This window comes from Sander vitreus, chromosome 5 (assembly GCF_031162955.1).
Source record: "Sander vitreus isolate 19-12246 chromosome 5, sanVit1, whole genome shotgun sequence".
NCBI classification, from domain to species: Eukaryota; Metazoa; Chordata; class Actinopteri; order Perciformes; family Percidae; genus Sander; species Sander vitreus.
This window is the reverse complement of record NC_135859.1, coordinates 5,540,637-5,565,940: the sequence shown is the minus strand read 5'-3', so window position 1 is coordinate 5,565,940 and position 25,304 is coordinate 5,540,637. Positions and strand designations below refer to the sequence as shown.

Below are 25,304 nucleotides of genomic sequence, written 5' to 3'. Positions count from 1 at the left end.
TCACCTTTGCTTTACTGACATAGCAACTCCATCAGAGGGCACTAAAAATCCACCTGTGCTCTCAACCATTCAGAGACAATTAGCATTTGTGTAGAAAGTCCTCCATAATTATGGGGGAAGAATAATAAACGTATACATTAAACAAGCGGAATTTTGCTGTAGAGAATTATGGAAATTCAGGGGAAGCTAGGTACTTTTTTTTTTTTATCTCCAAATGGTGGATGCAGTGTGTCTATTTCAGTAGGCAATGACCTCCATCATAAGAGAACAATCATAAGGTAAAACAAAAATAGATAATACTTTCAGAAAAGTATTCATTTCTATATATAAAGCAAAGGTATTTTAAAAAGACAATATTTTTTTTGTTTGATCCTACTTTCAAGGACATCTTACAACTTCACACCATAAAGACTGAGAGGTGGGTAAAGTAACTTCCACTACATGCTTTCAAATTGTGCTGCAAATCTAAACATGTATCCTCCACAATGGCTATAGACTCTGGGTCTGCACACAGTGAAGTCAGCATATTCAGTGTTAACAATCAGTAGACAGAGTAGCCTAAAATGTCACGTTTGATCATTTGACGTGACAGTCAAAGCAACGCAGGGTTAATCCTACCAGCTGGTTACTGAACGTGGCTTCCTGAGCGGATGAACAGTGACAGATGATGAGTTTAGTGCCCTGAGGATTGCGCACAAGACTGTCAGTGATCTGCTAACAGCCGTTTAACTCCGCAGAGTACCAGCCGCGGCGGTAGACTGCGAGACCGACTCAATCTGGAGGACTTGTTGAGATGCTTGGCTTAGAGGGCTAATAACTGATCGAAACGGAACATTCTCCGTGAAACAGTCTCAGCTCAAGTCTCCGACATCTTCTGACCGGGCACAAAGTCTCAGGAGAGACATCTCCAGGGATCGTTACGCACAACTTTTACGCACAACCGGGGAACCTGCCGATGATCTGATCTCGATGCGCTGTCACCTGCAGCACGGACTACACTACAGTCTATACTCGCACAGGTGTGATTATGTTGATTGTGCGAACCGCAGGAATGGATGAAACGATCCGCTTCATGCTTTGCTGAAACGAGACCAAACCACGGACACTGGGAACTTGTCTTGAACAGCTCGCCGCGCCGGGTGCCAAAATGAGCTTTTACTACCAGAGCAGGAGGATCTTACAGATATTCTTTGCAACAATAACCGCAGTTCTCACACAAGGTAAGTGAACTGGAAGTAACTGTTTGCGTGTTGGGGTGTATTGCAATCTGAACTGCCCACCAGCGATGAAAACAAGATCAGCTTCTGCCAAAGTCACTGTCACTGTTTAGGCATTCATACTGCTACAGCCTTCTCTAGAGGTCTAAATAATATATAAATGTCCTCATTTGTGCCACAGACTTACATCTTATACTCCACAGTGATACAGAGTTCAAGTGAGCCAAACATGAGTATGTACGTATCATGGCGAAGGGGTATGACAGCAGTGAGTGGGATATATTTAGAATGAAATTAGTGAGGAGTAAAATACTTGATCGGTTTATATTACAACTTGAGCCATGCCTTAATGCTCAGTACTTTGCTTCTCTTGGGGAGTATTGATTTCCCTTATGGAGGTCTGTAAGAAAACCGTGTTACCATATTTTCACAGGGCAAACACGAAGCAGACAATCTAAATTCCCAACTTTGATAATAAAGGAAAGCACATCACAAAGGCATTCACTGTAAAGCCTATAACTGCCTCACACTGTAGATGGCTATTTCCAGCGAATGCAGGCTGGCTGATTTATGTGGATAAAATGTTGAGAAAAGTGGAGAAATTGTGGTGAAACAGATTTTTTTTTAAATCAGCTTTTAGAGCCTCATTGGACATAGCAATCCCTACCAATCACTGCAAAAGCTTAAGCCTCCCCCCCCCTCCTCTCTCCACCTATCTTCTCAACCCTCTCACTACCAGGCCCTCAGGGCATTACATATAAGATCACAACATTATCTCTGTATGTTTGTATATGTAAGATGAGAATATGATGGTCTACTGATTAAGTACTTTGACCAGACCATGAGATTGTTGTCATCTAACTTTTCTCCTGGAAAGTGCATAAGATCAGGCCTGTTTCCCAGCTCCACTTTTGCCAGCACATAATTCACCGTCATGACATAAAGTAAATGGCACAACAACAAATCAGCAAAAGAGACTTGACAACAGAACATAAATAAACTACCACTGGAAAGTTTTCAACTCACTGTATTTCATCATTTTTGGTTAATATTATCATTGTAACACCCCTAACATTTGAGTTCAGAACAGGCAAGTGAAGTCAAAATCTTTGTGACTTTTCATTTAATTAGGACCACTTTAATTACAATAGGTGCTTGGAGCAAACACCACATTCTGCTTAGGTTTCTGACACTCCTTTTTGGATCACAGTGTTCCCTTCTCTTTCTAGATGCCCTTTGAGAATCAACTACAATGCTGAAAGCTACATTGCAACTTTTTTTTTTTTTTAGTATTAACAGCTTCAACTTCTGTTTACATCCCAAGGTGGTAACATGTCTCTCAAAAGACTCAAACCTTTGTATTCACACAGATCTTTATCAGAAAGCTTACGGGGGCTTTTGGTGCTTTATTAAAAGTGCACGTATTGGAAAGGTCAGCCAGTCAATGTCACGTTTCAGCTGGAATTAGCGAGGCTTGGACTCAAATGCAGTTCCAAACAAAGTACAACAGTTATTAACAAAACTACAAACAAAAGAGTCCAAAGGTAGGCAAAACTTCCCCGACAAATAAATACAAGGTAAGCGTACCAGAAAGCAGGACGAGAGTAGCCACGACAGGTCAGGACATAAAGATACAGAACAGCACTAACAGTCAACAGAATAAACTATGATCTGACAAGAGACAAAGACAGAACAGGAACTAAATACACCGGGTAATGAACACTAACAAGGGACAGGTGATACAACAGGTGGAACAAATCAGGGTGGGGTAGACAATCAAAAAAGGCGGGAAACAAACAAAGACAGGAAGTAAACTAGACAAGACAAGGGAGACAAGACAGACTACATAATAAAACAAGAAACAGAACAAAACAGAAAAACAAGACTACCACAAAAGACAGAACAAAATACCAAAACCCTGACAGTCAAAAGATACAAAAAAACACATAGTGCTAACATCAGCTGACAATAGAGAATGTAGTCTGCTACAGGTGCTTAATTAGTGTCATTTGCATCTGGGCCATTGCCAACATTTCAGTTCACACAGTATTTGCCATCAGCGTATTGCTAGATATGTGACCCATAACGCTAACATAAAGAAATGATCAAACACCTTTAAAACACAGCATGAAAGAGAAACTTTACCGCACAAAGAGCTCTTTTATTCTCTCAATTACTGATTAAAAAGTAGACATCCGTTGTTGTCCTCTGTGATGCTATCGGGAGCCGACTTAGTTCTGCAAGCTGTTTTGCACATATGGTAAAAGTCATTACTACACATTAGAATTCAGAGTGGTTCCTCAGCATTTTAATAGAATAATACAAAGATTGATTACAATTGGAGGAACGATGCTAAAAGACAAGTGCGCTGAAAAGAAGCTGACATGCCTATGAAAATATTTTAATATAGTGCCTTGAGACAAACCGCAGGGCAAAATGTAGCTCATTAGAAACAGCTTTGTTTTTATTAAAACTGGTGATGAGGAACATTACTTCTGTATTAATCCCTAGGTAAACGGTGCAGTTAGATACAGCACAGGAAAAATGTCAGCTAACTTACTACACTTTTTAAAGTTAAGTACCATGTTTACTTTCCATTTGAATGCAAGGCAGTAAAGCCTTTAATGAGATGTATTGGCTTTATACATGTGGCCAAGCTAAAAACACAGAAGAACTGAGGGATGTTGTACACATGAAAAGTCACATATCCATTTTGAAGCGGTTTTCTGCTATCGCTCAGAGGTACAGTAGTGTTAGTTTCATATGAACAACTCCGCATTTTGACACAGAGAGGGAATAACAAGACTTGATCAACAACATATGATTTGAAAATTGGTATAAAGGGAATCTTCTGCCCCCCCCTTACAGAAAGGACTTAGCCTACATAGTGTGGATAAAAAAAATAAAAAAATAAATAAAGCAACAACGCAAGGCATTGGAAATGAGCAGTCTTGGAGAGGTGGCTTTTAGAGGCAGTTGTAACATCTGGCAATACATGTTGTACATGTACATGCTGTAACATGGCAACACTGATGCTTTCTGACTCAGCCAAGGAGGAAGAAGAGCTCAGGGTATTCAAAATGAGTAATTTGAGAGGCTGGAACAGCTGGTCCAGCGGATTTGCTCTTGTGTTTATCAGTTGAGGCCAGGACTCTCATCATGATGAGAGGACCATAGTTACCAACAGTGCTTACATTGGCTTCTTGTTAAATATCCAAACTATTGGCGAAGGAGAAGGATGCACCATAAACAGTGCCTGCAAAGCCTGCTACAAAATAGACTTATGCTATGTATGCTTCATTTAAATGGTCTCCTGTGGGTTTTCTGGAATGAAAAGCATGTGAAATAACAAGCAGAGCACAGATGACCCATCTAGCCCAACTGTAAAGAGATGAGCCTGCATGTGAAGTACTTTGTTGCCACATTGGCAGTGCATTCTCCTGTCAGGAGACAGTGAGCCAGTTTATTTTCACTCCAGCCGAAGCTGCTGCCAGCTCCGGTATTAAACAGCACATCTGTCACTGTGGCCACTGGTAGGCAAAGCCAGTACTGCCACGTTCCCAGACCCAGTCCCTGCCTCATGTAGTGTGTCAGCAAACATGACTGACACTCTTGCCTGTCTGTGGAGGAGAAAGGAAAAAAAAGATGCTGTTGTCTTCCTCCGAGGGCTGTTGGGTTGACATGATCTTGACACATGCTGTATATTCAACGCTGTGTGAAGTGTCAGACCATGATGACAGGCTCTTTGCCGGCGTGGTTGAGTGAGGATGAAAAGCAGAATGGGCCTTGATAGACATACCTGTCAAATGCCAGCAACCACGGGGGACATTTTGACTGATATCGACGTAGAAAAGCTTCAAGCCTTCCTCGATGGATAAATAACAATTAATAATTCAGTGACAGACATGGAGACATGGTCTGTGTCCGCCAACTTTTGTTATACTTTCACAAATGCATCTTATACAAGTCTACAGTAAAGATCTAGAGATATTATCTCTTTTGTAAGACATTGTTCACTTGGTATACCAATGGGATGGTGATTTGTTTAGGTCTCAGATGCCATACCGAAGCTGTTTTTCCAACCATGCTAATGCAGCTTCATCAATTTGATTATAATCTGCCAAGTAAACCCCAGTGTTTTTGTCCTTAATTCACCAAGTAGGGCAATTAGCCACCAGATAAACAGCGCACACTCAGGTCAGCAGCTATAATCTTCATAATTCTATCAAAATGGACATTTAATGAGGACACATGATGGCCGAGTGACCCCTGCCCATGTCCACTGAGACATTTAACATTAAGCTTTTAAACCAGATCAGAGAATGTTTATGCTGTTGGTTTGTTTTTACTCACTCGCCTTAAAAGGTCATTCTATGCACTTGTGATCGGTATTTAACAGTCAGACAGTAATCCTTGTGATCAATGTACGGGTCTATACTGTCCAACACAAAGCGTCTTACTTACTTACTTACTTACTTTATCTTACTGAATAACATACAGATGCATTTCAGATGTATTTCTGTTTTAGTTAGATTAATATATTATTTTACTTTACGTGGTGATGCTCTACCATTCTTGTTTTTTTCATGGAGGATCTGCTGGGTATTCAGAGGCCTGCTGACAATCTGAAAAGCCATTTTAAGCCCAGTTTTTGATGGCTGATTTCAACCTTGTGCCAGATGTACCAGATCCCACCTTTCCTCCCCATATAGAGAAAGCTGATCATCCATGAGAGAGTTGAAACTGGGGCAGTGGAAGGGTATTATTCAAATAATGCAATGACAAGCCAACCATTTTTAAGTCAATTTTAAATTTTAAATAAGTAGCAGTAAACAGGTCATGAAAAGGAACTTCTATAGGAAATGAAGAATTCATATTAAGTATATTATCTTTCTATGACATGATTAGTTACATGGATGATATTAGGGACTGTGAAAATTATAAGGGGTAAAAAATAAATGTATTCTTCTTTTGGCTTTTCTCTAATCTAAAACTTATACTTTATTTTAGCTTTCCTTTGCAAACGCAGTGAACAGTTTGGTAAATAGTCAGAAAGACAACTTCAACTTGCACCATGTTCATTAAGGTGCACTTTACCATATGCAGAGGACAACAATTCTGTCTCTACATCAGGGGTTTACTAACTTTCAATTGTGGTGCACATTAGAAGTTCCATTAAGATATTAAGATTTAAATTGGGGTACACAATTAAACAAGTTGTACCAATGTAATACTGTTATATTATTTTGATATGTTGTAGAGAGAGTGTTGCAGTTTTCTTCTAAGTCACGAGGAGGGTTCAAAGAAAATATTAATATCCCTGCGGAGGGCTTTGCTTTTTGTGTGAAAGTAAACATAAGGTTCGGCCCTCCTCACACCAATCATTTTTGTACAGTCTCTTAGCAAAGCTGGAGTTCAACCGCTGCTTTTTCCCAGCCTCAGAAACTAAAACAAACGTCCCTTCTTGTAATAAACATTATTTTACTTATGTGCTCTGTTACAGGAATTTTTCAGATTAAGCTCAGAGGCCTTTTAGTGTAATACATTGATGCTCCACTCAGTTGATCAGTTGGCCTTGGATGACTTTTGGTGCTCAAGTGTTTTATGCTGTTATTTTTCACAGTATTTCATTCTCAAATGTAGAGGAGAAATCAAGTCCTTAGTTCTGTTTTAGTTTCAAGTAGAATTCTAGTTGCTAAGAAATGTGGTATGACATATTCCTGTATCTTTTAACAAGCCTATTTGCTATTTATACCTCACAGATTTGAGCAGTAAAGAGCTAACGGACTGTAAGAGCCCAGTGCCTTTCCCTGTCTTCTTGCCTGTCAACTACGAGGTGCGAGATGCTGACTTCTTCTTCCTGAAGGAGGCTGGGCAGGACTTCATGAGGAACTCCAGCATGCAGAGCCACACGCAGCCCTTTGTTATCTTGCGGGCAATCCGGCAGCCAGCTGTCAGCGCCAGCTACGGCACTATGTCCACAGAGCAGCTTGTGCCTCAAGATTTGGTCCAGACTGTGCAGCATTTCAACGCCCCAGACGTCTTCACCTTTGACTGGAAAATCCAGGCCTTTGTGCTGACGCCTCGGGTTTTCTCCTCAAAGCCCAAAGTGCGGGTGCTCTTCTATGTTGCAGGGAGGGACTGGGGCAGGGGGGAAGGAACAGTGGATGAGCTACCGTGTGTGACAGTGTATGCTTTCTGGCAGACCCAGGAGGTGAGGGGTTATTGTGCCATGGGAGGCGAGAGAGGAACCTGCATGGCTGAGCTAGCTCCAGCACCTAGCTGGTTTGCTCCGGGGTCAGAGGGCACCAGCAGGGAGAGGCAGGACCCGTCTACTGGGAACCCTGTGGAGCTGTACTACCAGACGCAACCCACAGTCAACGGGAAGTGTGAGTCTGTGGATGGAAGTCGTTGGGCTGGCTCAGAGCAGCAGCCAGAGTTTGTTCCTGTCATGCCCATGCAGAGGATTGGCAGCGTGCGTCTTCTGCAGGTGCCTAAAGGAATGGCAACGCTTTCTCGGCTCAAGCTCGGCAATGCCATTGTCATACGGACATCCTCCAAACCGCTGAAGAAGACTGATATCGCCACCTTCTACGTACTCATGGCCAGTTCTGCTCAGCTGACTAACTTCACTCTCAGGTAAGACTGTGATTTCTGTTTGTTGCGGCTGTGTTGTAGACATGCATTACCATACACTGAGATGAAATATAGAATTTTTTTTTTATTTGATGGGGACGATGCCAGTCCAAATTAATTGGTCAATAAGTATTAAATACGGGGAATCATTCACTCACAGTATTAGTGCTCTTCTCTACTTCTTGCGCAAATCCTGTCCCATCAAAAATATGGCAATATTGGAGGAAATGAGATTCAGCATGGATCATGGCATTTTCTCTGAAAACATGACAGGGGGCTAACTGTTTCTCTGGGAACTGTGGTAGATTATTCGAGTCAAATTATAAAAATACATTTTTGACTCAGTGAGCACAGCCTGATGACATTAAGGGCTGTGTCAAGAGTGGTAGTCATCGAGGTTGGCGTGGATCAAATAAGATCACGTGTAGCTTGTGACTCATTATTTCTCTGCTATAAAGGGTATACTCTGGATCTGTGGTATATCAGTGCACTGCTATTGAATATGTAAAGATCATGGGAATGACCAGCATAGCTCAATTACATTTCTTCATTTTGCAATTCAAAATGTTCCTATTCGACTTGAGATTCGTAGTTCCATCTTGAAGTTAATCCTCCGGAGGTGTCTGTGACCTTCTAGGTACTAGAGCCTAATTTTATACAGATATTCTTCTTTTTTTTTAAAGAAATGTGCTGCCTCAAACTCCTGACGTATTATCCTCTGGAGGACGAAAATACAAACGAACAAAGGAAAAAGAACAACAAAACTGAGTCTGTTCTCAGCATGTCAGTTTGTTACTCCCCTTTTCAAGGTGAAATGATGCAACATGGGAGATTGGCACCGCAAAACTGGATTTGAATTAAATGCCTCCATCTCGCTATGCGTTTTATTGATGGTTTTCATGGTCATCTGTGGCCTGATGCCTTTTATTATCATCATCCAGACGGAGATCAAAGAGAACCACGTTGCAGCATATCTACATTTGTCGAGGTTAGCTGTCAGAGCAGACAAGTAGAGATTTACGCTAACTTGATAAAGACAGATGTTTTATTAGTATTCTACACTATCTGCTTTACTTAAAGCCAGCGAGTAATTGGCTGCCAGGAGATGTGAAATACGTTCTCTCAGTTATTCATTTGGGTCGTGTGTAGATTTAGATCATGGGCAAAGTATGTCATAAATCCGTCCTTCACATTGTGTATTAATGATGAATTTATGTTGCTGTTTGCAGCGCTGTTGGATGATGTCCAGTGAGGTGTCCTGACTTAAGAACTCCAGCTCAACAATAAAGTCCTTGAAGGCAGCTTATCTATGTGTTAGTTCCTGGCTGGGAAGTAGTTACAGCCTTTCCTCGTAGATTGGAAAACTCTGTGGTACACAATCAATACCTCCTGGAAAATAAATAATTTCAGAGTTAGTTCCGACTTGACTTGCAAATGCATGCTTCAGTGGAGGCGAGCAGGTGAGGGGACAGTCATGGATTATTCATTTTTCACCTGGTCCTGGATTCATTCACTTAGACAGTCCCCTTGCTCAGATCAATTGTGAAAGCTGGAATGGGGCAATATTGATGTACTCGTCAGGTTTAAGAGTTGAGTCCCTCAACATTTCTCTCGGGTCATTCACTTCTTTTCTGGTGTACCAAAAGGGAAACAAAGAAACAGGAGGCGGAAAGAGTTCTTCATCCGACGTTTCATGGGCTGTCTGGATTTTCCAGCAGAATCTTAGAATCGTTAAAGTGCATTACAGACCTTGGCTTTGCATGAATGTATTTTAAAGAGGCTACATAATGTATTTGCATTATTTAACTGGGGTTCCTTTTCCTTCTGTCTCTTGATTTTGGTGAAGCAATGAAGCCAAACAAGAAATCCTGATTTCCCCCCTCTTCATTTTGTCACTTTTAATCATCGCTGCTTTAATTCATTTACTCAGTCACACATGTTTCTGAACACAAAGCAGATAACAGAAATGTCGCCTCCACCTCGTCTTGTCTTCTTGCTTTTCCTTTTTTCTTTCTCTCCCCTCACCTCCTATCTTTTCTTTTCCTCCTCTCCTCTCCTCTTCTCTCCTCTCCTCTCCTCTCCTCCTCTCCTCTCCTCTCCTCTCCTCTCCTCTCCTCTCCTCTCCTCTCCTCTTAGGGCTGCACGATATGAGGAAAAGTAGCTTGACTGATATTTCGATTGCGATATATGAAAATGATGATATTGAAGGGAATGATCATTCGCATAATATTTCGCATTTCTATTGAAAAATATTAAAATGAAAAGGATAGTGTGAATTTTGCGAGGATTTAGTCTGTTGGATACGATTTGTAGGCTGGGACGTCTCAGCACCACAATACACAATACACATATTTTGCTTTCAACAAATATTGCGCCCCCCCTGCAATTTGGATATTGCACCAGTCTCCTCTCCTCTCCTCTCCTCTCCTCTCCTCTCCTCTCCCTAAAACAGTGCCCAGTCTGCCAGGGGTACTTGAGTGGGGGAAGGAAGGGTTACAGGTTTTGGGAGTGTTTTGGGGTTCTGAGGGGTTTGTTAAGAAGAACTGGGAGGGAGTGAAGGAGAAGGTGTGCGCTCGGTTGTCTAAATGGCAATGGTTGCTACCCCAGCTGTATATATATAGGGGAAGAGTTCTGGTTGCCAATAATTTGGTTGCCTCGACCCTTTGGCATAGGCTCATTGCTATCGTGCCACCAAGAGGCCTGATGGAGGACATTCAGAGGGCCATCGATGACTTCTTCTGGTCGGGTCGGCACTGGGTTTGGGCAGCAGCTTTCTACCTGCCTGTAGGTGAAGGGGGCCAGGGGCTGGTGGATATCCAGTTTAAAATTGCCTCTTTTAGACTCCAGACTGCTCAAAGAATATTATTCAACTGTGGCCCCAGCTGGCTAGATACAGCCTGACTGCTGCTGAGGAGAGCTGGGCTCAAACATTACAGTTTGCCAGCCTGCGGGCCAGCCTCAGAGAGGTTGGGTGTACCAAGCTGGGTCACCTGATGAAGATGACTGCCGCATCTGTTGACGTCCTAAGAGTGAGTAGCAACATCACCTCCATCAGGCTGATCAACAGGGTGGTGAATGAAGTTTGTGCTGCCCTAGAGCAACTTCAGCCAACTGTGGTAGAGAAGCGGACTCTGTGTGATCAGTGGAGTGAGGGGTGGGAGTACAATTTCCCCTCTCTGACTATCACCCCAGCTGTGGGGGAGTGGTGGGGGGAAGCAGGCCATCTACTGTCTTTTTCAACCCCTCACCTGGACAAGTTTCAAGCTGCAGGGAAGAAAGCGCTTTATTAAACCTGCATGAAAGTCCTGAACTTGCGGTATTTGGCTGGGCTGAAGGAGTCGAGGTGGACTGAGTTTTTTGGTCCAGACGTTTCCCCGAAAGGCAGTTGGCGTTCCCTGTACAAGCTGCCCGTTGCAGCAGACCTTCAATGGAGGATTGTGCATAGGGCTATAGCTACGAACAGATACAGAGCGCACCTAGATCCAGAGCTAGGGGAGGGATGTATTATTTTGTCTTCAGGTGGAAACACTAGCACGTTTGTTTGTTCAGTGTCCTCGGCTGACAGATCTGCTAGAGCTTCTTAAAAGGTGGGTTCAGGGTTTGGGGGAGGTTTTTTCTTTGGAATTGTTCATTTTTGGTCCAAGATATACAAAGCAAAATATTGAACTTCTAGTTTGCAACGGCAAAATTGGCCATCTGGCCACACGCAGGAACCGGGCTCAGGGAGCTGGTAGTGTAGAGCCAGTGCCGGTTCTGAAAGGACTGGTCAAGGCCAGATTGAGGGTGGAACATTCCTACTACCAGATGATAGACAATTTGCTGGATTTCAGTCGTTTGTGGGCTGTAGGGGGGGATTGTTATGCTCTGTGGGCGAGGATGGGGAGTTGGTGGTTAGTTTTTGATTGCTAAAAGCACATAGTTGTTTAGTATGTTTAGTTTGTATAGGTATCGCTTATGGCGTTTTTGCATTACATGGTACCTGCTCGACTCGCTGTGCGTCCATTTTCCATTGCAGATTTTAGTACCGCCTCAGCGTGGCTGGTCGTCTTATATAGCGGCGCCGCAGTAAACTGCCGTGACCTAATGTGACACACACACAGAACGTCGAAGGTGTGTTGTTGTTGCCACAGCCAGAAGACACATTTTGTTTCAAATGAAGCTGGAAGCAACAAAAAAAACACAGCTGGCTAAACTATTTAAAAATGGCAGGTTTGTTCAAGACCCCCGTCTGTCGCTTTCATGTGACCTTTTGGTATCGGCTCAGCTCGCTTGGAACCTCGACTGAGGTGGTACTAAAAAAAGTACTTGTTAGCAAGTACCAGGTACTTTTTTTCGTAATGGAAAACCAAAAAAGGCGAGTAGAGTCGAGGCGAGTCGAGCAGGTACCATGTAATGGAAAAGCGCCATTATTTGGAAGATTGGCAATCTCGTTAGGAAGCTTTGTAGTAATTAAACCTGTGTGATGGGCAGTTGTGTCTGGTGACTTTACTCTGAAATTAAATTTTTTGCATCCTAAAAACATGACATAATAGACTCACTGTTATTCAGTAACACAGTGCTACTCTCCCCCAGCTTATCAGCACATTAACAAGCCCTGTGCATTTCGGTCCTCAACAGCTGTCTGTGTGCTTTATCATTGTCGGAATGTCCCATTAAGCTTTGCTTAATACTCTCTCATCAGCATGATAAACCTGTTATTGATGTCTGTAGCTGGAGTCAAGGGACATACAAATTTGAGGTCGATTGACAGAAAGACAAGCCACACCTGTCGGTTTCTGCAAAATGAACCTGCCACTCTCAGGGAGAGTTTGATAAAGGTCAAAGATAAAGTGTTGTTATTCCATCATCACACACCCAGGTGAAGGGTAATTAGATGATCCCTTTAGTGTACGCTCAGAACGGTGAGTGGAAGAAGTATGAGCTCACAGTTTTGCTTTTTGTTTTCTTCTTAACAACTATAAAAAGCCAGCAATGAAGCACAATAGTTTGTCTTGTTCTATGGGCTTTATTTAAAGGCAGCATTGTGGCGATAAATAAACCAGAGCTTCTGTATCAATAGGCCACCATGTCAGTGAGCTCTTCAACCAGGGAGTCTAATCATTCATCTGTGTGACAAATAGGACTTTTCACATCCATTTTTAGTGCTGTAGTGCCTGCCATCTGGCAGGCGTGTTGGCATGAACGTCTCTCCAGCTCCCTAAACGGCTCCATAAGTACGATAAGCACGTTGCCGATGGCTGGCCATCAGACTGGCTAAACGGTGGACATTTTCCTGCATAATAAACGATTGCATCTGTTTCCAATTGCACTGGGGTTCACCGGTGGTACTGTGGCCCTGCAGTGATGGATTCACAAAGCCAAGGATGGTAACACAAATTATATCAGGGAAGCAATTACAAACCTTATGTACTGTAGCATCTCGATAGCAGCCATGGTGATGAAATGCAACTGGGCCTGGATGTGTAGCCAACACAGAGATTACAATCTATCTTGCACCATAGGTCTTTGATCAGACTCAGTCTCTGTTTTCCTGAATGATGTATTTTTCTTTTTGGAATAGTGCTATTGTTTTACTTTCCTTTGTTGGCCACGGCTCTGTGATCTTTAAAATAAGTTTAAAGAAAACAGCATTCTACAAATACATATGGGGAAAGGAACTGACTGATGAAGGCCAAGTTTGCATGTCCATACCAGTTTGCGTGTGTGTGTGTGTGTGTGTGTGTGTGTGTGTGTGTGTGTGTGTGTGTGTGTGTGTGTGTGTGTGGTAGCATTTTTTCATGCATGCATGTGTGCGGGAGTGGATGAAGAGTATGTAAAAGGTAAAAGAATAGTGCCACTCATGCCTTGCCTGGTCAGAAGTGAGATGGATGGCAGGTGCAGCACATGAGAGCTGCTTTTCTCACACACTGTCAGCTTCAGTCTCCACAGCCATCCATCTTCCCTGCCCAGTGCCTCCCACTGCCCACTGCCTCCTCAGGGCCAGCTAACCAAAGCCATGGACACTGGTTGCTGCTTTTAACCAGAAAAACGCCGCTTCCAGTCGCAGGGGATTTTATTAATGTGGGTGGAAGGCTAAGAGAGAAAAAGAGCTTCAGATATGTCTTCTTGTTACTGCCACTTTTTATTAGTTAAACTCTGCTCCACGCAGCTCAATACACAGGTGTTTCATCACAGCAGGGTATGTTACACAAGTCATTACTAGATTAACAGTCCTCCTAGGTTTTCTAATTAATACACTGTGCATGCCATCCTGCTTAGTACCTCATTGATTATGCCGGATTACATTGCACTTACAATTCTCTTCAGTCAGCATCAGTGGTGCTATTTATATTATATACAGAAATAGGAAATGCAAGTTGGGGAAGGCAGCACTTCTTAAAATCATATTGCAATTCTTTGATAGATTTTTGCATGTGCAATGTTGCACATGCAAAAATGCATTACATGTGAATGACATTTTCAGCCATGCTAGCGCCATGGCTCCAGAATGAAATGCCTAAAAAAAACAACTATTGGATAGATTGCAATGAAATTTGGTACATACATTTATGGTTTCCAGAGGATGAATCCTAATTGCTTTAGTGAGCCTCTGTCTTTTCCTTTAGTGCCACCATGAAGTTTCACATTCACAGTGAAATAGCTCAACTAATTTGATGAGATGCCATAACATTTGGTTCAGACACTCATGTCCCCCCTTCAGGATGAACAGCAATAACCAGATAATAATAAAAATCCAATACTAATCCGAATAATAACCCAGCAGTGTTAATACTTTATGCAAAATGACATGACCATGACATTTCATGGTAATTAATTAGCAAATGTAAGCATGCTAACACGCTAAATTAGGATGGTAACCTGGTAAACATTATACCTGCTAAATATCAGCAGGTTAGCATGGTCATTGTGAGCATGTTAGCATGCTGCTGTTAGCATTTAGCTCAAAGCACCGCTGTGCTTCATGCCAGCATGGTGCTTTGAGGACGGGCTCAGGGTGCTGCCAGATTTTATCATATCATATCACAGCTCAAAGAAATGCTGGGACATCTCAACCCTCAACACAGTCTCACAGGCAGAGACGAGTGAATCTGAGCTGCGGCAAAAACGAAATCACACAGAACACTACCAGGCTTACTAATGGCTTAACGCAAAGGTTTTTGCTGCTTGCGGAAGATGGACATCCATCATTGTCAGGCGATAGTATATACGCTGTGGTATTGTACGTTCCTCAACATTATCTATGTGTGATGTAGCTCTTGTTTTGTCTGCACAAGGTCTGGGTATACTGCACAGCAGGTCTGGGTGTACTGCACAGCAGAAAGAAAAACAGGTCTCAAAACCTTCCACTTCCATGCCTTTTGGAAAATTGTAATAGTCACAATCATAAGCTAAATACTTCATCTGAGACTGCACATTGTGTGGCAGTGTGACTTTAATTAAAAATCGGTTTGAAAAGTAATTGTAGAAACAGAAATAATTAACGTGCTATTCTGTTACCTCTTTTGTTCTGCAATTAACAGGGTAACAGGGTGCACCCTGCTTCTTGTTATCACCTCATCTTTCATCTTCCCTAACCAGAAAGTTCATAGCTTTTAAATCAACACTGCACATATTTCTCTTTACTCATTTAGCCCCTGTATTGTTGGCCACCCCTTTCTGTTCGCTACTGTAATTCAATCTAATGCAGAGTACACAGAGAAGCTACTTTAATTTACTATACTAACACAGAGCACATGCAGCCCTTCAATATTTGGCTCCTTTTTGCACTTTCTTTGATGAGAACTGCTCACAGCCAGAGTTGGAATTCTCAATTTGTTATTTCAGTGTGTTTCCTAAGAGAGTCTGCTGCAGCAACCTCTGTTGCCAGAGACTGAGAGGTTAGAGGCTAATTTATGGTAAAAAAAAAAATAAAAAAAAATATGGCCGTTATGTGTCCACTGACTCTAAAATTGAGGCATTCAGCAGTGTGCAATCACGACCCGAAGACTTACAGGTTTTTATTTTTCCAGCACCAGATGATTCTGCCTTTTAGCCCTCTGTTGCTCCCTGGTTTCACCTGTGTTAATCTTCAAGAGTCTTCCAGTCGTCCAGAGTCTACGTCGACTGACCTCCCAGAGTCTATGTCGACTGACCTCCCAGAGTCTACATCGACTGACGTCTAAGTCTCCGGCGTCCCAAAGACTGCCCCTGAGGCTTTGTCGGTCTCCGGCGCCCCAGAGACCTCCCCAGTGACTGCCCCTGAGGCTTTGCCGGTCCCCGGCGCCCCTGAGACTGTCCCTGAGACCGCCCTTGAGACCGCCCCAGTGACTTTGCCCTTGTTTTCGGTCAGACCCACTCCTGCCCCTCGTGCCCTGTCGGCACCCCTGTCAACCTCTGTTCCCGTTGCCTGTTTGGCGGACCCCAACCCAGCTGACCCGTCACCTGGCATCAGCCCAGCTGGCCCGTCGCCTGTCTTCAGCCCAGCTGGCACGTCGCCTGTCTTCAGCCCAGCTGGCCCGTCGCCTGTCTTCAGCCCACCTGGCACGTCGCCTGTCTTCTGCCCAGCTGGCCCTTCTCCTGCTCGGTCTGCCTGTCCTCCTGAGGAGTTTCGCCTTTGCCGCAGACCTGCTCGGCCTTCAGAAGGTATTCGCCTTCGCCACCGGCCTTCAGAAGGGATTCACCTTCGCCTCCGGCCTCCAGAAGGATCCTGCCTTCGCTGCCGCCCTCCAGAGGGATTTTGCCTTCACGGACGGCCTCCAGAGGGGTTTCGCCTTCGCAGACTGCCTCTAGAGGGGCCCCGCCCTGAGGGGCTCTACCTTCGTCGACGGCCGCCACAGGGATTTCGCCTTCGCCGTCGGCCGCCACAGGGGTTTCGCCTTCGCCGTCGGCCTCCAGAAGGATTCTGCCTTCGCCACTGCCTCCAGAGGGATTTCGCCTTAACGGACGGCCTCCAGAGGGGTTTCGCCTTCGCAGATGGCCTCTAGAGGGGCCCCGCCCTGAGGGGCTCTACCTTCGTTGACGGCCGCCAGAAGGGTTTCGCCTTCGCCGATGGCTGCCTCTGAGTCCTCGACGTCCTGTTCAGCCGCCTGAGGGGCTCTACCTTTGCTGACCTGTTTGGCCGCCTGAGAGGCTTCGCCTTCACCGCCTCGGAGTCCTCAACATCCTGCTTGGCCGCCTGAGGGGCTCTACCGTCGCCGTCCTGCTCGACCTCCTGAAGGTCCTCGATGGCCTGTTCGGCCGCCCAAGGGGTTCCGCCTTCGCTGCTGTCCGCAGCCCTGGACTAGCTGGCCGCAGCACCTTGATGCTCAGTGCTCTCTGTTACCTGTGCCTCAGTGCTCTCTGTTCCCTGTGCCCCAGTGCTCTCTGTTCCCTGTGCCCCAGTGCTCTCCGTTCCCTGTGCCCCAGAACCCTCTGTCCCCAGTTCCCTGGGTACCGCTGTCCTCTATTTCCCTTGCCCCATGTGACTCTGGTGCCTTCCCTCGCCCCTCCGGGGTTGATTTATTGGGTTGTTTCTGTTTGTTTTGTTTTTTTTGGACATCTGGGATCTGTCCCTTGGGGGGGGGGTCCTGTTATGGGTTTGTGTGTTTTCTTATTTTGGTAGTCTGTTTCTGTTCTGTATTTTGCTCAGTTTCCTGTTTCATTTTGATAGTCAGGTTTTCTGTCTTGTCTAGCCTGGTTTTACTTTGTCTTGTGTTTTCCCGCCTTTTTTGATTGTTCTGCCCAGCCCTAATGTGTTTCACCTGTTTCCCAGCCCTTGTGTCACCTGTCTTGTGTTACCTCGTTACCCTGTGTATTTAGTCTTTGTGTTCCCCTTGTCCTGTGTCAGATCATTGTGTGTGTTTGTGTTTCCTCGTGCATGTCGTGTCTCTCAGTGTCCGTTTGTGTCTGGTTTTTTGCTCCCTGGATTTTCTTTGTTCTCAAGTTTCTGGTTTGTTTTCTGCTCTTGTTTTTTGGATTCCCTGTTTTTGTTTTCTTCACTCTGGATTAGTTTTTGCCTGCCACTTTCAGGACTCCCTTTGTTTATTTGTACTTTGTTTTATGGACTAATAAATGTTCCACCTCAAACTTTCTCCTGCCTGCCTTCCTGCTCTCTGCCTTTGGGTCCTCAACTTCCCTGAACCTAACAACAGAGGGGGATAAAGGGAGACCTTTCTATCTTGCACTTCCATTAAGGCATTGGATCAGACATTGTGGCTCTACAGCAAGGACTTTCCATGCTGAGATCAGTGGCTACTTAAGACCTTCCTTCCAGATTACATGTGCAGATGTTGGCACGGACAAGGGTTCACACACAAAGCTCACCACAAATCCATTAAGAGGTCATCTTAAATATTTCAGTTAAGGTAATGCATGTTGGTAGACTGATTTGTTTTATTGTGCTGAACAGGCCAGCAATGTTTCCTTTTCTTTCAAAGTCAAACTCCCAGCCCAAAGCAGGAGAAGTGTATAGAATGTTGTTGCTCCTATCTAAGATTACACCTCAGAAATTCATAATGTGCTTAACACTTGGTTTATCTCAAAGATTCAGAGATAAACCACACAGCTTTGCATGCAGAATGAAAACCAACGAATTAACGAGGATGATGTTGTGAACTATTTCAGACAGCTTGTCTGAGTCTTATTATGAGTACAGAATAATAAAGGAGCTATACTTTGTGAGAAAAGTTATGTATGGATTATTAGTATTGTTGTAACAGAGGGCTGGAGTGTGCTTACCCTAGCCTTACTTGATCGCAGTTCTTGTAGATGAATATCTCATTAACATTTGACCTACTGCAAGCTGCGTATACTGGCCAGGCCCACTGGGAAGGTGTACATGTTTGGCTGCATAATGTGGATCATTTACAAATTAGAGGCCAAGAAAACTGAAAACTAAAAATTATCGTTAGTACAGTTTTAATAATGAGCACACACAAGGATGAACACAAACACTGCTTTCTTCCAAATGCAAGAGGTGATGAGGATGGTTAGGTAGGTGGATGGCAGTAAATCAGTTTTATTTTTTGACACTTTGACAAGTCTAATAAACATTCAGTTGTATTACTGTTCCATGTGAAATATGAAATGTATGAGGCTGCCTTCTTGTAACAGAAATCCAGGACAGGTAGTTTGAATGAATGAATAAATCAAATATATTCTATGTGAGGAATGGTATACCATACACTGGGAATGGAAACTGTAATAATAATTTGTCACAAGCAAATAAAATAAAAAATTATACTATAATAATATAAAAAATAATAAATAAACATTCATTGCCCCGAATTCCATTGTTAGTACGGGACACTCCACATTTACCACATTCTTGACCTTTTTCGTTTTTGACTTCCCACAGAGCGACAGTAAAGAAAGGTGTGACCTTTCGAACAGCGACACCCAGTAACTCTTTACTGTGGGACATCACTCTGGATATGGGTGTAGATGGAGCCATCGCGGTTATTTGTCAGAGGAAGGCTCCTATACCTGGGAAAAGGCAAGTCGCTTCTCTTTACATCACTCTGTTTGCCACTGTATGCTATCAATGTGTATCTAGTGTGTTGTCGCTGGAAGTTTATACATATTCATAGGCTTCAATTGCTATTGTTTGAATGGACAAATAACACTGCAAAGGTCCAAAGGGAATTTTTCATGTACTGTTGGTTGCCAGTGTCTCTTGCTGATAAAAGTGGCATTTTTGTAATGTATGTCCTGCAAAGAATATCAGTATTTGTCTCAGCAGCTGTGGAGTAAAAGACAAACTACCTGTGCTGTACAAGCCTGACAAGGGCTTACTGCAGAAGCATACTGTGCTGCATCCTGGGAGGACGTCTCTTATACTCTCTAAGCACAAGTTTGCTGCAGGTGCTCCTGTAAAGTTGCCCCTTGTAAACAGCTATTGCTTTTCCCCCTTTATTGTCCACTTCTCATCTGTGCTTTAATCCTTTCTAAACATTTACCAGCTATGCACATCCATGCATTCCTAGTATGCAGTAAAACATATTTTAACCTATGACTTAAAGGCTAGGTTAAAATAAAACTAAAACTAAAACACTAAAACTATTTACAAGACATGTGCAGCTTGGTCTGATCCAACTTATCTCATTGGGCTTCTAAGAAGTACTTAACTTGCCCCATAACCTCATTAAAAAGAACTACATCCTAGCAGCCTCTCAGATGTCCTTTTTATTTTCAGCTGAGTGCATTTCATTGAAACGAGGTGAGCTGAGTTCATTCCAGAGTTAAGTCATATACCGGTAAGCGTGGCCAATGCCTCCTGAGATTACAGGACACCTTTTTTAAAAAGGGCATAGGAAACAGGGTAAAAGGTTTGTCATGCCCTGTTAAGCCTTCTCTGTCTTGCCTTGCTGCCACAACAGCAGCCTTAATTTAAACCTCTAATTCAGTTCATATTTTATAGGCTATAGCCTTCAGGAAAATGTAATGCAGAAAAAAAAATACTAAGAGTCTATTTAACAGCCATGCTAGTGGCTGTAGTGCAGCGGTACTTGCTAAATGCTAACATCAGCATGCTCACAATGTTTATCAGTGTTTTAAGCCCCCAACGTCTCCTTCCAGGCAGCGCTGCCTGGAAGGTACTAGGATTAGGCAATGGTTAGGGTTAGGGTTAGGTGCCTTGAAGTCAACAGTCGCAGCGCTGCCTGAAGGAGAGGTTGGGGGCTTAAAACACCATTGAGCGCTCACAATGACAGTGCTAACATGCTGATGTGTAGCAATTATAATGTTTACCAAGTTGACCATTTTAGTTTTGCATGTTAGCATGCTTACACCACCACAGACCACCACTGGACCTTATTTCGGAAAACATATGTACGGTAGTGAATGGGGAAAAACTATTATTTTTTGATCCCGTTTGAATTGAGCCATGAATGAATTACACATATGATGTTCGTCAATTTAAAAGATAATTTTGCAAGTCAAGACAGTCTCAGTTTGTTGAAAAACTGTTGAAGTATAAGACGTAAAATACGTGATTAGAAAGACTAGTCACCTCAAAGTCGCATAAATGACGTCTCGCTGAGGCTACGATGCCTGTGTGTTTTGTACCCGGATGTAACGTTACTCACACAAGCAGCGGATCTTGCTCGTTCTTCGTTCTCGGCTGATAAAAAGACGCTGTGTTAAACACATCAGTGTATTTCATCACGTGTAATTCGTGGCGCATTTCAAACGGGATCAAATAATTATTAGTCTCTCCCTGTTCACTACCGTACATATTGTTTTCTGAAATAAGGTCCTATGAGGTCTACCGGAAGTACTGGGCAAATTAAAATGTTGACTTGATGATGGTGCAAGATGAAAAGTAAAGGGATTACCAAAGTTCATCCTGAAGGAGATAGTGTGGAGACATTTCATTTACAACCACAAATGCAAGCCCCACTCACCCACCCTAGACCAATGGTCCCAAAGAGTCAAAGCTGTCAACGGTATGGAAAATATAACAGCAAAACTACAGTTCAGGGTGGACATTTATTTAGAGAGGTGGTCACCTGTTATACCAGTATACAGCAAACAGCAAATAGAGTGTACAATTTTAACGGGTCACTTACTGTATAATTTGGAAAGTAACTCTTCAGCTGTGTATGTAACTTCATGTAAATACTATCTGTATCTGTACCATGTTGTGTATGACTCTTTGTTAAGGATCTTGTTTTAATAAATGTTGGCACTAAAGGAAAAGTCAGGGGATCACCAAAGTCAATAGGATTTATCCTCTGGGGACCATGAATGGATATGGATAGACATTTCTGTCTGGATGTAAGTTGTGTGCCGACAGATTGACCGTTAGGTGAGCTAACTGTTCTAACTGACCATCCAGCTGTCTTGAATAAACACAAATACATTCAGGAGAATACAACTTATGTTGTTGTTGTGCACTTGCTTTTAATTCTTTCTTTTTTTTGGCCATTCATGTTTGCCAGTGTTTCAAAAAACGGATCCGTTGAGATTGAACTCAAACAGTAAGATTATGTCTGCCTCTAGAGCAGCTCCAAGAAACGCTTGTAAAACTAAAGCTCTAATCTGTGTGTGAATGGTTGGCATAGCTGGAAAAGAATAAAGCGTATGCTGCCAACTTTCCCAGGATGAAAAAACAAAGTACTAATAAAAGTAGACAGAAAACCTTTTAAATTGAACTTTGCTTCAATATAAACTAAAAAAAGATTTATTTACTCCCGTACAGGATCGGTTTATACTTTTAGGAGCTAAACGTGGGTTAGTCTGACTCGTGTAAGGTCATACATCAATAGACAGACACAGCTTGCTTTAAACAGAGACAAAACACTGACCTGGTGTGCTTGTCATAATGTGTTTGACCTCATTACGTTGTTTTCCCCATTTGGCATGGATTATGACATTGTTTATCACAACCTCTTTATGGGTTAACATATTCTTTCACTCAGTAATTCTAATCCTCTCCAAAATGTCATGAAACTAGCAGAACCCCTGCAGAGTGTCCACTATCAGGACACTGTGGGGATTTCTCTGACTTTTTGTCTTCCTGGCTTTAGTGAGCACTACACGTATTTGCTGTATCTGTACATTAAAGCTTGTGTTATCCTCTGTCACAGCAGCTTGGTTTAAATCTTAAATATTAAAGCACTGCTACTCACAGACAGACTGTAAACAAGTTGTTGAAGCATCATCCCGCTGCAAGCTTCACAAGAGTAACTGAGGGCGTAAATAGCACGCCGTCATCCCCTATCTTACAGATATTTGTGTTAATGCACGCTTAAGAGGATATATGCATGCTTATGGAAGTCAAGCATGTCTTGTTTTGATACTTGAGCAGAATGCCATTATTATCTTTTAATCTCAGGTCTCGGAGCAATATGCTAAGATTATTCAATTACACCGAATCTCTGTCTTACCATTAATAATAATGTATAATGGAGCACTGAGTGAGATGGGGGATACTGCGAAGGACTTTTGCGTGCTTTGTTGTTGAGTTTGGAACTTAATGGAGGATTAACAAAATATGATTTGCAGTTTCTCCAATTGTTGTTGCTTAAATGCAGAAAGGCAGCTGGTACGCAGCCCTTTAGAGGTCATTTTCATGCAATAAACAGGACTTACTGTGTGTCTGTACAGCCCAGACACAGATATTTATAGCATTTACACACAGATGCACTGTGGGTCTGATAATGTCCATGTGGGTATGTGCATGCTTATTGTGTTTTTGTCCACCAATATATCTTTTCTATAGTTCAATAATAAAATAAAACCCAGGATACAAACTCGGGCCATGGGAGAAAATTGAATCCATGGCGAGGACACTCTGTTCTAGCTGGCATCACTGAGAGGCCATTATAAGTTACAAAGGCTTTTACTTTGTTGTGTATGCAGGATGCCGCTGTCCTCGTAGCACCTTTTATTTAGTTCACATTTAGCAGTACCGGCAGCTCAAGGATAGGGCCAGCACAGGGAAATTCAGCTCTATTTTATTTATTTTTTTAGTTTACATTGTGAAAATGCCTAGAGATGCAAAGCCCTCTACTAGAAAAAGAGCACAGGGTATTGTCGCAACTACTGGGATCACATCTAAAAATGTCTACACTTTCTTTCCACAGGGCCGAATTCATAACATTACTTTTGAGCTTTTGATCACCAGAAAGTCTCAATCTTCATCTGTTTTTGTTTTGTTTCTTTTCTTCTTTCAACAGTCCCAACCATTTCCTAAACATGAAATAACTGCAGCCTGATAGTAGACATTAAAATAATGACTGAATCCATGCAGCCTAATACATAATGCCTTTGCATCATACAGTGAAGTGTTATTGATGCATTCTGAGCTGTCAGTATGTCACAGCAGCAATGTCACAACATCATATTTCTATACCTCTGGTTAGTGGTTCTGTGACTATGAGGATAACTAAAGCTTGGCTCTGCTCACACTAGCTGATAATGCGTCCATTCAGTTATCTGTTGTTTCACATTTGAATCAAACAGATTTGGATTCACACTGACTCCTCCTGTACCGAGAGCAACGAGCCACAGTCTGAAGTGCAGGATACACACTGCGGTATAATCACTGCACCTTTACTCAGACATGATTATCTCTACAGGAATTTAATGTGCCGAGAGAGAATTGCAGACCCTGATGGTAACATAATCCTATTAAGTATCAGTGGCTGTGATGGAAAGATTCTGACTTTCTGGTGCTAATTTGCATTACGCAGAAGTTGAAAGATGTAGATCCCTCAAACAAATGTAGCACTTCCTGCACCAAATGATAATAGCATAATATGACAATGGAACGCTGCAGTAACATCAATTTTATAGTGTGTTGTTTTGCATATCAACCTTTGCACATTTATTTTCAAGAATACCACATTTGCTGTACTGGAATTATAGACAGGTACGAATACATGTATGGTATGTCTAACTCGTCCTGCTTTCTACTCAGGCTTGACAGCAGTCTGCTGGAGGTGCTTCAGATGGATTTTGAAGTGGAGGAGCTGAGCAGTCCTCTCGACAGTCAGGTCATCGTATGGAGGCTGGAAATACCATCCGCGTCCAAAAACGTAGCCAAGACCGAAGGAGCCATGAGGATCTATACTACTCAGAGAGACTTTGTTGGCCTGGCCCCTCTTGTAATGGTGAGTCAGCTGACACCTTCCATGTCACATCTAATAATGATTAAACTCGACATTGACGTTACTGACAGCAGCATTTCCATTAATGCCAACACTTCGACTGCATTCTTTGAGCATGGGTGCATGGAAATATTATAATGTGCACTTTGCTCTGATCCATTCCTGTCTGGTTTGCATACACAGATGGCATTGTTTGTAAATTGGATCTATTTTGAGCAGAGAGTGACCTTGTGTCGTTCACTGTCAGCTAGCTGATGTCTCTCTTCTGTGTTGTTCTGCTCTGTTCTGCCGTGCAGCATGTGGTCATCCTCTCCTCCGAACAGCTGCTTCATGTGCTTCTATTTTGGTGCCGCGGGCCTCTTTATCATGCTACCGCTATAATTAATCCGTGATATAATCTCCACCACTAAATACGGAACATTACACAGGAGTTTACAACACTTTGAATTACAATATTGAATCTGAGTGTACTGTGTCTTCTTTGTACGCCATTGTTTGAAAGAATGACATGCCAATGACAACCTGTCACATACTAAGTACACTCGCACCACCTTATTTCTTAGCATTTATTTATTAAACGAACAATTAAAAGTGAATAGTTATTATACTTTATGCTGTACTTTTGGACAGCAGATCACTTACAGTATATTTCACAGTGCTGTCTGCTGCATTTCCATCATAGAGTTATGAGGACATGCTACAGTATCCTGATTCGTGAATTTGACATGGTTCATCTCTCCTGTGGATTAGAAGCTGACCTCAGGCAGTGGGCCAAACACGAGGAGATTTGATGGTTGGCTCGAGGGATCATTAGCACTGACTGATCACTCCGAGCCTTGCTCTGTGAACTCCATCTAGTGCTGCAGCTCAATACTTCTAT

General features: G+C 42.9%; 1 protein-coding gene across 1 annotated transcript in view; it reads left to right on the top strand.

Annotated features, from left to right (window-relative positions):
- Positions 1-730: 730 nt before the first annotated feature.
- LOC144517918 (transmembrane protein 132D) overlaps positions 731-25,304 on the top strand; it is a 37,059-nt gene continuing 12,485 nt past the window's right edge. Inside the window, 5 exon segments of the mRNA XM_078250174.1 lie at positions 731-1,089; positions 1,092-1,220; positions 6,980-7,856; positions 19,168-19,305; positions 24,235-24,427. Coding sequence (XP_078106300.1) covers positions 1,056-1,089; positions 1,092-1,220; positions 6,980-7,856; positions 19,168-19,305; positions 24,235-24,427 — 1,371 coding nt within the window. The 5' untranslated portion in view covers positions 731-1,055.